This window comes from Homalodisca vitripennis, chromosome 2, assembly GCF_021130785.1.
Source record: "Homalodisca vitripennis isolate AUS2020 chromosome 2, UT_GWSS_2.1, whole genome shotgun sequence".
NCBI classification, from domain to species: Eukaryota; Metazoa; Arthropoda; class Insecta; order Hemiptera; family Cicadellidae; genus Homalodisca; species Homalodisca vitripennis.
In genome coordinates this window covers 139,311,591-139,325,458 of record NC_060208.1, presented here as the reverse complement: position 1 = coordinate 139,325,458, position 13,868 = coordinate 139,311,591, and the positions used below count along the sequence as shown (strand labels likewise).

General features: G+C 31.8%; 1 protein-coding gene across 1 annotated transcript in view; it reads right to left on the bottom strand.

The window, feature by feature from the left end:
• Positions 1-13,868, bottom strand: part of LOC124355822 (dynein axonemal heavy chain 8) — a 154,570-nt gene that overhangs the window by 81,810 nt on the left and 58,892 nt on the right. The window contains exons 26-33 of the mRNA XM_046806976.1: positions 12,714-12,859; positions 10,235-10,373; positions 9,228-9,458; positions 8,835-9,040; positions 6,572-6,792; positions 5,618-5,903; positions 2,191-2,329; positions 1,780-2,000 (exon numbers count right to left, since the gene is read on the bottom strand). Of these exons, the coding sequence (XP_046662932.1) occupies positions 1,780-2,000; positions 2,191-2,329; positions 5,618-5,903; positions 6,572-6,792; positions 8,835-9,040; positions 9,228-9,458; positions 10,235-10,373; positions 12,714-12,859 (1,589 nt within the window). The remainder of the gene's footprint in view (positions 1-1,779; positions 2,001-2,190; positions 2,330-5,617; positions 5,904-6,571; positions 6,793-8,834; positions 9,041-9,227; positions 9,459-10,234; positions 10,374-12,713; positions 12,860-13,868) is intronic.

The window sequence follows — 13,868 nt, the reverse complement described above, 5'->3', positions numbered from 1 at the left end:
TTCCTGCTGACTGGAAAACACCAAGTACAGATTCATAAGTAATCAGAGAAAGTGACTCATAAGTTTTATTCATTGTAATAAAAACTGGTAAATTTGTACTAATGAAACCAGCTTAAAAATAAATTGTTTATTTTATTTTAATTGAACATTTAAAAAATGCTAAAAAATTAGTGTAACACATTTTGTGGCAAGAACCATGTTAAAATTACATTGTTGAACATCAGTAAATTTTCAATACTAAAAATGCTCTATTTTCTGATAGAATAATTCCTTTGAGATGCGGTTTGTGGCATTCAATTCAGTAAGCTATTACCTTTAAAATTATGTATCACAAGGTATAGGCTTCCATCAAGAATATTCACGATACCCTCGGCAGGACGTCCCCCGTTGGTGTGACATAACAAAACATTGTTCCAAAAAGTAGATGCCCAATCTCTATCACGATTGTAAGAGGTTTCAAATTTATATTTAAATTATTAAAGGATATATTTGGGTGTTTCCAGACATAATATACACCCTGTATATCTACAAAACTAGAATAATTTGTTGATTTTGATATCTATCTACATGTTTTCATACAAAAAAATACAATAAAACACGTTATGGCAATTTGTAATTTGCGTACTGCTGATCATCTATTGTCCGCATATAGACACAGCAGACTCACGGTGGTGCGTATCATAACTATATAAAATCAAACTGTGAGCAAAACATTAAAAAAACTACAATTATAATTTTATCTATGTTTTTTCATACACATACACAAAGTGGAACAATAATACCTCTGGTATTAATTTGCATACTCTTGATTAACTGGTGTCAATAGCATTATTTGAAAATTTAATGGATTTGAGATTCCGCTTAAAGACATTCCAAGCATATTTTACGCACTTCTGTTGATTTTAATAATTATTTTTAATGTTGGTATTAGAATAGAGAGAGAAAAGAGCCCCAGTACCAAGAATCCTCAATACATCAAGTTATGGAGTTAAAAAAAAAACGTAACAGCCCATCTCTACATATAAAATTTCCTTATATTTTGTTATAAACAAATTTGTTGTATCTCGAGTGATTTTAAAGATACCTTTACATATAAATCCCATATGAATATTTTAGTCACTAAGAACTGGCAAAAGAAATGCTGAAAAGGGTTTAAACTAGATAAAGAAATTGCTTTTAAATATCTCAGCTAAGTTCATTGGCCAGTTTGGTACATTTCGTTCATGGTGGAATGTTTAAAATTTAAAAAAATCACAACTTCCATTACTTGAGGGCTTACAAAAATTGTTTTTGTACAAACGAAGTTAGAATCTTGTATTTCTAAAAAACAAATTAATAATAAATATTACAAAATGTACCTAATTATTCTAACTGAGCCAAAAGGACTATTTTAATCTATAAATAATCTAAATTTTAGCCTGAGTAAAACAACCATGTACATATGAAATAGATTGCCATATTTTTCTATTTTATACAATTTTAAACAAATCCCTTAACGATATTCAAAAATAGAAAAATAATAGAGCATTCTTAATAGTTAAACACTAAAAATTAAAACATTTTTGAAAACTAGATTGAGATAATCATAATTTTCATTGACAAAATATTTATACAAATTTAAAAAATGTAAACAAATTTTACACAACATATAAATAAAGGGAAATTTTTAACAATACTAACTTGTTTTCTACTTTATGTTCTAATTTGTAATACTGTTAACAATTTATATTTATAAAATTATATTATTGTAAAAATAGCCAAGTATTTATGAAGAATTACCTAAGAACTCTCATCACAGTGGTATCCTCTGTATCACTGGGATTTGCTCTCTTCTGCGCTCCCAGAGTTCTTAACACTGACAAGATGTTCCGCAACCCAAAGTCGTAATGCACCTGTTTGCTCAACTGCTCCTCACAAAGTTTGTATAGCACAAAAAACTTTCTCGCTAGTTGTATATTGTCTTTGAACCCGCAAGCAGCAAGTTTCACTCTCATGATAATCTGAAAATGTATAAAATATATAAAAAAATGGCAAACACTACTTCATATATTAGAAGACTTATGTAAAATAACTGAGAAAAATAAACTTGTAAAAACATCACTACAAATTCTAAATTGTAAAATATAAGTTCACAAAAATTTTGTAAAAATAAAAAAATATTTTAAGAACCAATAAACTTTGCAAGGCTACCTGTCTGTCTGGGACCATCATGGCAACACTGCGGAACATTATTTTGAGGTTCTCTGGAAGTTCCTGTCTTCCTGCATAGCCAGGATTCATAGTGATAAACAATCCAAACTCTGGATTCAGAGACACTGTATCACCATCACTGCATAGAAATAGAATTTTTTTGTGAATTAACTCAAGTTAAATTATTATGGATATAATTAACTAAATTTAGGTTTCATAACCTGTAGTAGACCTGTGTAACATCACGAGTGATCCTAATAATTTACATTATACTGAGCCCATATTACACATTGAAACATTCCATATGGTAAAGCACACTAGAAAAACCAGACATAAAACGTTGGCATGAATTAGTACATTAATATGAAGAACAGTAAAGAGTAACTGTTCTATACTTTTTCCCTCAAGTATTTTTCACATTCTTGTAGAGAAGTTAAACAAGGTTTCTATTCTCGGAAGTCAGGATAGTGAAAAGGCAATTATAGAACACTGCAATAATACCATAAAGTTCTCTGCTATTCAGAATCTACCTGGAACAGTATAAGGTCCAGCATGGAAAATATTTAGAAGCACTTCAGTGGTAGTTCATTATGACTCAAATACTACTAAGTGTAGAAAAAAATAAATGTATACATTTCAGCCACAAAAAGATATCTACTTTGAAACTCCAATTTATTCATTATAAATGTGCTAAGTGTCTAGGTATTCAAACTGTATTTATCGAGAATAGTTCTGCTGTAGTTGATACAGCAATGCATATAAAGTACTTAGGAATTTTTTGACAGTGAAGTTAGTTGGAAAACTCACATAAATCATTTTAAAAATAAAATTAATAATGTTTTAAGGTATTTTTATTTTCTTAGAAGATTATGTAATGAAAGAGTTATGTGTATGCTACATTTTTCTTTAATTCAGAGCAGAATTGATTATGGAATCACTTTTTTTGGGCTATGCATACAATACCTTTTGAATGCAATATATATTCAACAATAACAAGCAGTTAGATTAATATTAAATAAAGGAAAGACAGTCCATTCACTTCCCCCTCTTTTGGAGTTAAAAATTTTGCTGTGGTAACGTGCCACAAAAAATATACAATACAAGCAATTGATCTAGGAATCAATTTACAGTTTCAAAATCAAATTCTACATTTTTTATAAGAATTTTAAATTTTATTGCACAGAGATTCTTTAACAAATTACCAAACAATATTAAAGAATCACTGAATATTAAAACTTTTTTGAAAAGACTTAGAGAGTGGTTGCCAACATTTTACCTTGACTTCCTAATTAAGATTCAGCATTAACAGTTAAGATTGTACACCATAAGTATTTACATCTTTATTTTGCTTAAAGAAAGGCATGCCCTCAGACATACAGCGAAATTTTTAACGTTTTTTTCTAACATCTTTTCTATTACTTATTTTCATTTCAATAATTTCTTATGCACTAAGCAAGCAAAGAAACACCAATAGTAAGAAAAAACATTGGCCAAAGAAAGATAAATAAAAATTCATTCTTTCACCATCTGGATGCTATAAAATAATTTTAATGTTAAATAATTGGAACCTTCAAACAGGACAAGTGCCAAGGAGGCCCTAAATTTTCTCTTCTGCTGTTTACATAAGTCAGTATATTCACAAGTTTTATAATGATTAGATGTGTAATGCGAATGAAAGAAGTTGTATTGTTACTTTTACATCACGTTATTAAAAACTTAAAGTTGTTATTAAACTTAAAGTTACATTAAGTTATTTTTTAAATCTAAATACATTGTTCAGTTTTTATTTAGTGCATCTAGTCAGTCTTGATAAGTGTAATTATATTGCTTATGATACTTAATGATATAAGTTTTTCATTCATTTGATGTATGTTTTGTTGTAGAATGAGAAAATTAATACATATATATATATTCTCATCTGTCTGCGTAACCAGTGCTTATGGTAATAAATAGTACAGACTTTGGGTTAAGAAGGGACACTGTATATCTCTTAGAAATATACGAGGGGGTACCCAAAAAAAACCGGAATAATTTTATAAAAATTATATATTGTCAAATTTTTTACAATACGACCTTATCTCCTTCAAAATAATCTCCATTACAACTAATACACTTGTCCCAACGGTATTTCCATTGATCAAAACATTTTTTGTAGTCATCTTTAGAAATGGCTGCAAGCTCGAGCTTCGTTTTTTTCTTAACCTCTTCAACGCTGTCAAATCGTTGACCTTTCAAGCCTCTTTTCATGTGTGGAAATAAAAAAAAGTCGCATGGAGCGAGGTAAGGCGAGTAAGGTGCGTGGGGCAGCAGAACCATGCCGTTTTTGGCTAAAACTGCCTAACTGAGATGGCTGTGTGTGCCGGTGCGTTGTCGTGGTGGAAGAACCAGTCTCCAGTCTGCCACAAATCGGGTCTTTTCTGGCGAACACTGTTGCGCAATCTTCTTAAAATCTCCAAATAAAATGTTTGGTTGACAGTCTGACCTGGAGGAACAAACTCAGAATGAACAATGCCTTTAGCATCAAAAAAGCAAATCAACATGGTTTTGATGTTTGATTTGACTTGCCGACATTTTTTTGGACGAGGTGAAGATGGGGACTTCCATTGGCTTGACTGTTGCTTCGTTTCTGGGTCATAACCATAGCACCATGACTCATCACCAGTAATTACCTTTTCCAGAAAATCGGGATCATTTTCGAGATGTTCTTTCAGAAGGCGGCAAGTTTCAACTCGATGTGCCTTTTGATGGTCAGTCAGAAGTCGAGGAACAAATTTGGCAGCAACCCTTTTCAGTCCTAAATCTCCTGTTAAAATTCGCTGAACCGAGCTCCAAGTTAACCCACTACTCTCTGATAGTTCCTCAATTGTCTGTCGACGGTCGGTGAGCACAAGTTCATGAATTTTCTCAACATTTTCGTCCGTTCGAGAGGTTGATGGACGTCTAGAACGAGGTTTGTCTTCAATCGACATGTCGCCATTTTTAAATCGAGCGAACCACTCGTAGACCTGAGTTTTCCCCATAGCATCATCTTTGTAAGCTGTATTCAACATTAAAATAGTTTCTGCAGCATTTTTACCAAGTAAAAAACAAAATTTCACAGCTGCACGTTGTTCACTTAAACTTGCCATGACAAAAAACGAAACAAGAACAAAACAGGGTTAGCGAAAACAGTCACTACGAACGAACAGAATGCACTAGGACAATGGAACTGGGGTCACTGAGCTCGCAATGGGTTGTGCGACACACGCCTAGCGGCAGGAATGTGTACTACACGCTGCCGGCTGCCAGCATTACAATTCCGGTTACTTTTGGGTACCCCCTCGTATCTTATCAGATATAACATAACTTGGAAAACTCAGCAATCAAAATGCTTAAAACCTAATCTTAATAAAGAGAGTAAAATTACGAATTAGAATGTAAACATCACCTGAACAAGAAGGTGGACTTGCGCTCTTTGCGGGCAGTGAGCACAATGTTGATCTGTTGGGCAGCCACAGAAAGCACAGGCAGTTCTATACGATTGAACTCGTCAAAGCAACCCCATGATCCGGACTGTGCCAGCCCCTTGTAGATGCGGCCAAGACCTCGGAAGTCCATCTGATCCGAGCAGTTGAAGACCACCACATATTTGCCCAGCGAGCGGCCCATATCCTTGGTAGTCTCTGTCTTCCCAGTGCCAGCTGGCCCTGCTGGAGCTCCACCCATCGACATTCCTGTTAAAACACAAAAATATATTATCAGTTTACCGCACAAAAACTATAACTCAGAGGATTTGCTAAATTTGATCAGTGATGAACTTGTATCAAAATTGTGACAGTATGTAAAGTTCCTCATGTAGTAATAGTCTGTATTCCAATGATTTTTAATGTAATAAACTATTACACAGAAAATAGACTACATTGGATACATTCAGACCCATACTCAGACCAGGTTTTTCAGACAATTTTACCAGAGCTCGAGCCTCGCCACATATTTATTTGAAAAGACTGTGCCGATGAACAGTTCGGCACGTTGGTGGAACATGACGGGGTCCGGTTGAATATCTTTTCTGGGGCCCACCAAATGAGCACATGTTACAAACTGTTTATAACCAAACTCATCTGCATTGGATAAGAGTGGGTAAAGTATTTAAAGTTAAATTAGGGAGACAAAATGAGAGGCTCCAGGGATATCAAAGTTGAAGATTGTCATACATACAAATATGGGTGACGTCTTCATAAAAATTCTAACCATAATATGAGATGCATCATAAATAGAGAAGAGATTTTAGATTTTCCAAATAATCTCTTCATTTCTGTAAGATCCTTCATTTTAACAATTTAATTACAAAGATTAATAATAACAATAAATTGCTATATGTTTTCACGCTGTTCAGCATTACCAATAGCTTGAGCCAGTGTGATGTAACATCTGTCTGTAAGCGGGGTGATGACCAAACGATCGACAATACCAAAATACTCATTCTGATAAGTGAAATCCACATCAGTAATGCGAATCAAGCACTCCTCTGTCTCTTCATTGAAGTAGAACCTTTCTTGCTTCAACCATTCAAAGTCATCCTTGGAGCGTATCTTCATACGATAAAGGTCATCAAATATGTCCCTGTGACAGTAAACCAATATATTTTATAAGGTTGATAGATGTGATAGTTTTAAATCATGAATCAAATGCAATGCTGTAATTTAATTTTAAGATTAACATATAAAATTTAAAAAATGTTAACCAATTAACATGCTAAGACATGTGTAACTGCGGAAAAAGTGGTAAAAGTCTATCAATAACGCTGTGACAGAACTGTCTCACAATGAAACTTTGACTACATTGCTGTTGTCTTTTAGATAGCAGCACTGGCTCTGAACAAGCTGTGAACTCTTAAATAATCTCATCCACCATATATTTAATGTTTCTGGTTGGCCTAATTACATAAAACATTAACTTTTTATTTTATTTCAGCCAGCTGTGTTTATTATTGTCCTGTAGTCAGTATAGAATGAAATGGCTTATAATAGTTTTTAGAAACAATAAAGTTCTGTTCTCTTCAAAGAATTCTTAAACAGTTACAAAAAAAAAAGTTTCATATACAAAATCTGAAGAACTTACTTCAATGGATACAGGATATGTAGTAGCCAATTCATTTTATTGCTGTACAAGCAGTTTTTAATTAAATTTCTCAATTATACTGTACATCAATAGCACTACATCCTACATACTTTCTTGAATTTATAAAAATTGTACAACAAAATAACACTGAAACTTATATTTCTCAAAAATGTAAAAAACGAGGAAAATAACATAATATTTATATTTTATGTAAATGAAAGATATAGCCTAAAGTATGAACTGAGACTTGTTTTTGCAATTCCTCCATTATTATATTCTTATTTTCACTCACTGGAGAATTTTCTCTATAATGTTTACACTTTTTGAATAATAATAACAAACAACAAATAACACAATAACAACAGATTTCAATGGCACAAACTAAACACTGCACATTTTGTCACATTGATGTTATCTTATGGTTGACATAGACAATTAAATTGCTCTCGTAGACGATGAAATACAATGCTAACTGCAATGTTTGTGGTTTTTCTATGTAACTGGTTTGTTTACCAATCGCTGCACTGAACCTCATGGCTTGTAGATATTTTATAAGATAGCCACATTAAAATTTGGATATGTCTAATATAATGGACATTGAGCATTTTAGCAAAACCACTGATATATTGGACATTGAGGCTAAAGGGGTTAAGTCTGTTGGAAGTGAACTTTTTTTAATTATATTGCTAGTAGGTGTGGCTCAGAGGTTAGTGTGTTTAACTTTTTATGTAAATGAATCGGTTTTGGCTCATGGAAAATATTTAATTTATAAATATATAGATATTACATAACTATCGACAAATGTGATATAAATTTACTACAAAGGTAATGTTTACCAAAATTAAAGTTTAAGAAAACTCAACATGATATCATTTGAAAAGATTTGTAACTATAACTTTATATGTCTGTATCATCACGCAAACAAAGCCAATTGTCTATTTGTACCTCAGATATTTCCATGATACTGTAAACACTAGAAATAAAACCATAAAATATTCAATGACGGGTGATATGCAGCAACATGCCATAGCTGTCTGCACTCTGCGACTACAGTGAACTCACCTAGGCTAAGTGTAAACACTCATCACAGAGGACCAAGGAAGTGCTGACATCTAGTACATAAAGCCAGAACTAACTGTGCGACATTCGGTTGTCATTGAAATGATTGTTGAACAATAGTACAGCAGACAACAGAATAAAACAGAAAAAAATATATGAATGCATAATATTACTTTAGTTGCACACTTTACACAATCACTATAAACAAAATATTACACCAAAAACCGTGAAGGGGTTAGAAAAGGTGTCAATAAAATTGTGAATTAAATATTTTGTTAATCCATTTAAACCATTTTTACCTCTTCCTACCACAAGTATATGTACCAATTTTATAATGATACCTCCAGTTATTCATAATCGTCTTTAATCTGACAAGGTTCTGGTCATGTATATGTTGAATTGTATATAGTTTATTGTGTAATCTTCTCCCTCCACCCACCAGATTTAATTATTTGAGTATAAATTGTAAAAATAATATATTTTACCTTTGATGAACATGAATGGTGACTAATGTCTCGTATTTGACTCTTTCCCACTTGCTCAGATCCAAAGTGGTTTGGTCGATGAGTGTGTTGAGCAGTATGAGAAAGTTCTCATTGGTTTTCCTCATCAACGTTTTGTCATATTTCCAATTGATCAGTGCAAACTCTGCATCTCTGGTCCAGTACATCTGCAGTCCCAGCAGACCGACCTGCCAAAATTGCTTGCATTAATTTTTTACATAAACGAGAGAACAAGTTCTCCAAATGAAAATTCCAGTTAGTGTTCTAACTACTAATTTTCTACAAAAAATTGTAAAGAAAATTTATTTGAAACATTTGCAAATAAAAATCTGTTAATATAGATATCTGAAACTGCATTATATCCTATCTTTCTACCTGTGCAGGAAATTTAGACATCATGTCTAGCAAGTCGAACTCAGGCTCATGCATGAAGGCCCAGGCATTTGCTATGACGGTTCCCAGAGACGCTTTCACTTCTCTTAACAGGTTGCCTAGCCACATTTCCACACCACCATGGCACATCACTTCCTTTTCCAGTGGGATCTTTTCCTTTTCCTTCGAACTGAATGCGTTGATCCTATCATACTCCTTTTCGTCAAAATCAACCTAAACATTTATGAGATATGTTATTTTATCCTAGAATAAGTACCTTATGATTATAGAAAAAGTGAACTATTCTCAATCAATAAATATAGAGAAACGTTTTTACAAAAATAAATTCTAAATAACTTACAATTTAAAATTAAAATTGTCACTCACTTTAAAAGTTATAGATGGATTTCAAAGCAAGACATAGTATTTGATAATACATTTAAGAGAGACTGCATGCATTTTAAACACACTAGTGCGTCCTGATGTTTGAATTCATACTGTTTTTATGTGATATGATCAAGACAAATGTAAGTTTCTAAAACAAAGTACACTGTTTTAAAGATAACATCCTATTTAAGAAGATTATTGAATTGACTCTTTCTTAAGTCAAATCTCTGGAATCAACATTGAAATTTTGAAATAACATGATTTATGAACTTATGGCCACTTACATTAGTTATCATTTTATCAGTCCACATGTTCCAAATTTATTTTTAGGAATTCAATCAAGTATTTCAGACCCAAAAGATTGATCATTAATTTTCTAGAGTTGTTAAGTTAATCAACTTTAACTCAAAAAAATTGTATCACAAGTAAATTTATTTTTTTAATTGCTGAGATTAAATAAATTAAATTTTGAAGTTATCAGGTTTTTGGATAAGCTAGGCTACACTGTTAATAATTAATGATTAATATTCAGTTTCAAACTATTATTAACCCAAGAACAATTTATTTACTCTAGAAAATACAAGAAACTAAAAAAGAATATTTGAACTGTTCAAAAACGGTACCTTATTGACATTCTCAAACACGTTCAGCAGATGAGCTTGAATAGTATGAGAATCAGAAGCCTGTCCCAGAATTTCCAGCAAGGCAGGATCAGATACAAAGAAAAAGCGAGGAAAGATCAATCTCTTCTGTTCTAAGTAGCTGTAATGAAAAATTAGGCATTATAATTATGTTAACAATATAATTATTGGCATTGCCATTACTTGTTAAGTACATTGAGATTGAGATTAATGTATAAATGTGTTTAGCATATAAATAAATAAATTATAATACTACATAAATTCTTTCCAATATTTTTAGAGTTTTCTACAAAAGTAAAATAATAATTTTACTTTTAATTAATGTTTGTTACTATATTTTTACATGCATAGCTGTTTTAATTGTTTCTGTCCATAACTAACATTAACTGTTGGTTCACACTGTGTTCAAACATTTTAGTTCATGCTATATTTTTTATAGGTTGAGAGAAATTTAATATTTCAAACATCTCAATAAACCATAAAATAAATTTATTTATGTTGACCTCAAGGCATGGTAATAAAAAAAAGAATTTGTACATTAAAATGGAACCAATAATAGGAAATGTAATCAGTTCAAAAGTAGATCACACCGTGACCTATCACAAATGCAACCAATTTTAACTTGGCAAAGAAATTCAAATTCTTTGGATCTCCACATACATTCAATGATATCCAAAGTTGCATAATAGCTATGCAAATTAAGGTGAATGATAAAGTAAAGTAAAATTCATACAAGACCTATAAAACCCCTTTTGTATTCCTACGTAACACTCCTACATTATAATGTGTGGTAAAAACTTCAAATTAAATTAAAACTTCATTTTCTGTAAATAAAATAAAATAACTTTTCCCTTGTAGACAGTGCAGTACAGACTTACAATAAAAATAGATATGCTCAATGACAAATCTCACAGTCAAATATTAATATTTTACTTATTAACTCAGCATATTCAACTAATCAAATTATAATTAGACTTATCTTAAAAGATAAATTATTGTATGTGCCTATAAAAATTGTTTCAAAACCAACAGTTTCTCAGTAATTTCAAGTTAAGGATTTTAAACAGTTATGACTTTAAAAAGTTAGCATAATAGTAAATGTTTATAAAATATTACACAAATTAACAATGTAACTTTTTTTACACTGATCAAATTTAAGAGAGTGATACAAAATTAATTCAGTACAAATATTTTTTTAACATGCAGTGGCAGAGACTTTGTTCTCTCAAATATTAGCTTACAGTCTTTATAAATGGTAATAAAATAAAATTCAGAAACGTGTACTCTTTATTGTAGACTACTTAATTAAATCTTATTTAAAAAAATAAAAACATTTTAGACTTTAAAATGGCATACTTATTTAACACATTTGCATTGGGAAAGAAGATATAAAGGTGGATCTTAGCCAGACTGATGAATGCAGACTCTGCGGAGAAGCAGAAGAATTAGCAGAACACATATGGCTTAATTGTTTTGCCACATCTTAAAGTAGAAAACAATTCCTAGGCACATATCTTTTCAGCCCCAAGAACATCAGAGAACAGGGGCCCTCAAATATGATTGGCTTCTGTAAAAGTATTCTAAGAGCACAAACATAAGTAAGGGAGGCACAAAGGTCCTTTTATGACTACTTGCGGAGAAAAACGCCTCTTTCCCTCAGGGGGGAAAAGTTATACACTAAACACAACAACAAACATAACACATAGACAGAAAAATGAACCAATATGTTAATCTAAGAATGGTTTTTTTCTAAAAGAAACATTAAAACCGGCACTACACATGATACGCAGCACAATCTTCCTACTCATTATTGGGCTTACACTATAGCAATGAATCAGGGCGGAGTGGAGGGCTCAATTTCCAGCCGGCCGCAGAGCATGCAGCCGCTGCAGGGCTGGCATTTCAACCTTCTGCGGTGAGTATGTACATTAGGAATTATACTACAAAGGAATTGGTTACTTTAACATTGACTAAAAAACAAATTGAAAACCTCTTTCCTTAGCTATGCTTACATTAAATGTATAAACAAGTATTATTTTGTCTTCATTCTATACTAGTAGTAAATAAATAAATCGATCAAAATGTTTGTTAATTTTAATGTTTATAAAACAACAGGTTGTCACATTATAAATACAAATATTGTATTGTAGTGTATTGTGTATTTTAAAACATTTTTTATAATATGTACTATATTTAAAACGTACCAAAACCTTGTAAATATAATTAAAAGCTCTTAATTGCCATTGTGTTCAGTTACAGATCAGTTCAATGCTGCTAGTACTGCACCAATACTCTGAATAGTGGTTAAGTGCATTTCAGACCAGACACTACCAAAGTGTGGACTTTCAGCACTGTAATGTCTAAGTAGCACTAAAACATTAAAGTGTCTACAACATGATTTTACATGGCAGTAAGGATTTTTCCTAATCCGTATGACTTATGATATCCAGCCAAAACATACCCTGTGAGAGACTTCTGGCAGGTCTCCAGCTGCTCCTGCAGGTGTGGCAGCAGTTGGCCCATCATCTCGTCACCTACGCACACTTCAATTACATTCAGCACCACGCGAGCTCTCATCATGATCCGCACCCATGACTTGTCAATGCCCTGCACAAAGTGATAACTTCTCAACCTGTAGGCTGTTCTACTGATTGCTGACACAATGTGAGTATTGTTATGAAAATGACTTTTAGAAAGTAAGATAAAGCTACATTAGTCTCATATTTCTAAATAAATCAGATTTTTTCATTTTTAGACAGAAATCCTTTTAGAATAGAATAATAAAACTTTTGAACAAAAATAGTTCAAATAAATTTATTTTACTATATTTCTCCATGGAAAACTGCAAATAGATTTTTTGCAGTTTATAACTAGTAAGTACAGCAAATTAAAATCTCTCAAAACAATTTCAGGAACATGAGATATAGTAGTTAAATTATATGTTGTGATCAAAAGTAAGCTTTGCTTTTTTTGCATTATAAACCTTTTCTACAGATAAAATACGTTGTAACAAAGATGTACATAATTGATAAAATGGCTTAAGAAGCATGTTCAAAAATCAAAGCATATTATAAGAATGAAGCTTACACACCATTACTGTTTTAACTCTCTAAAAATTATTTTATACAGCATAACTGATTTGATTTTATAGTACGAGTCTTATCATTGCAAGTCTGGACGTTTGGCTTTATTATGTATTACTAATGTAAAGAGATCTTAATTAATAATTTTCATACTAGTGTTATCACTTCTAAACTCATGTGAAGTTTAAACAATATATTTCAGGCCAAGTGCATTAAACAACAGTTTATTTGCCAAGACCCAAAGGTTTGCAATGTTATGTTCCATACTATAATAGTAATCAAATAAAATCTTTATTGCCGTTAAGCTAGTACAAGTAGTAGGCTAAGCAATACGGAAAATTAAGCTAAATTACAGCTGTTTAACATGTTCAAAAAAGTCTTCTAATGTGCAGGGTACAGTCAGTAGAAGAAAATTCTTAATTACATTTTTGAAAACAACATATTGAGGTAATTTATAATAAAGTTATATCTGAAGCACCTTATGACTATTCAATACCTCGCTGAGTCTTACAGTAAAAATGTCCAGGTAATTA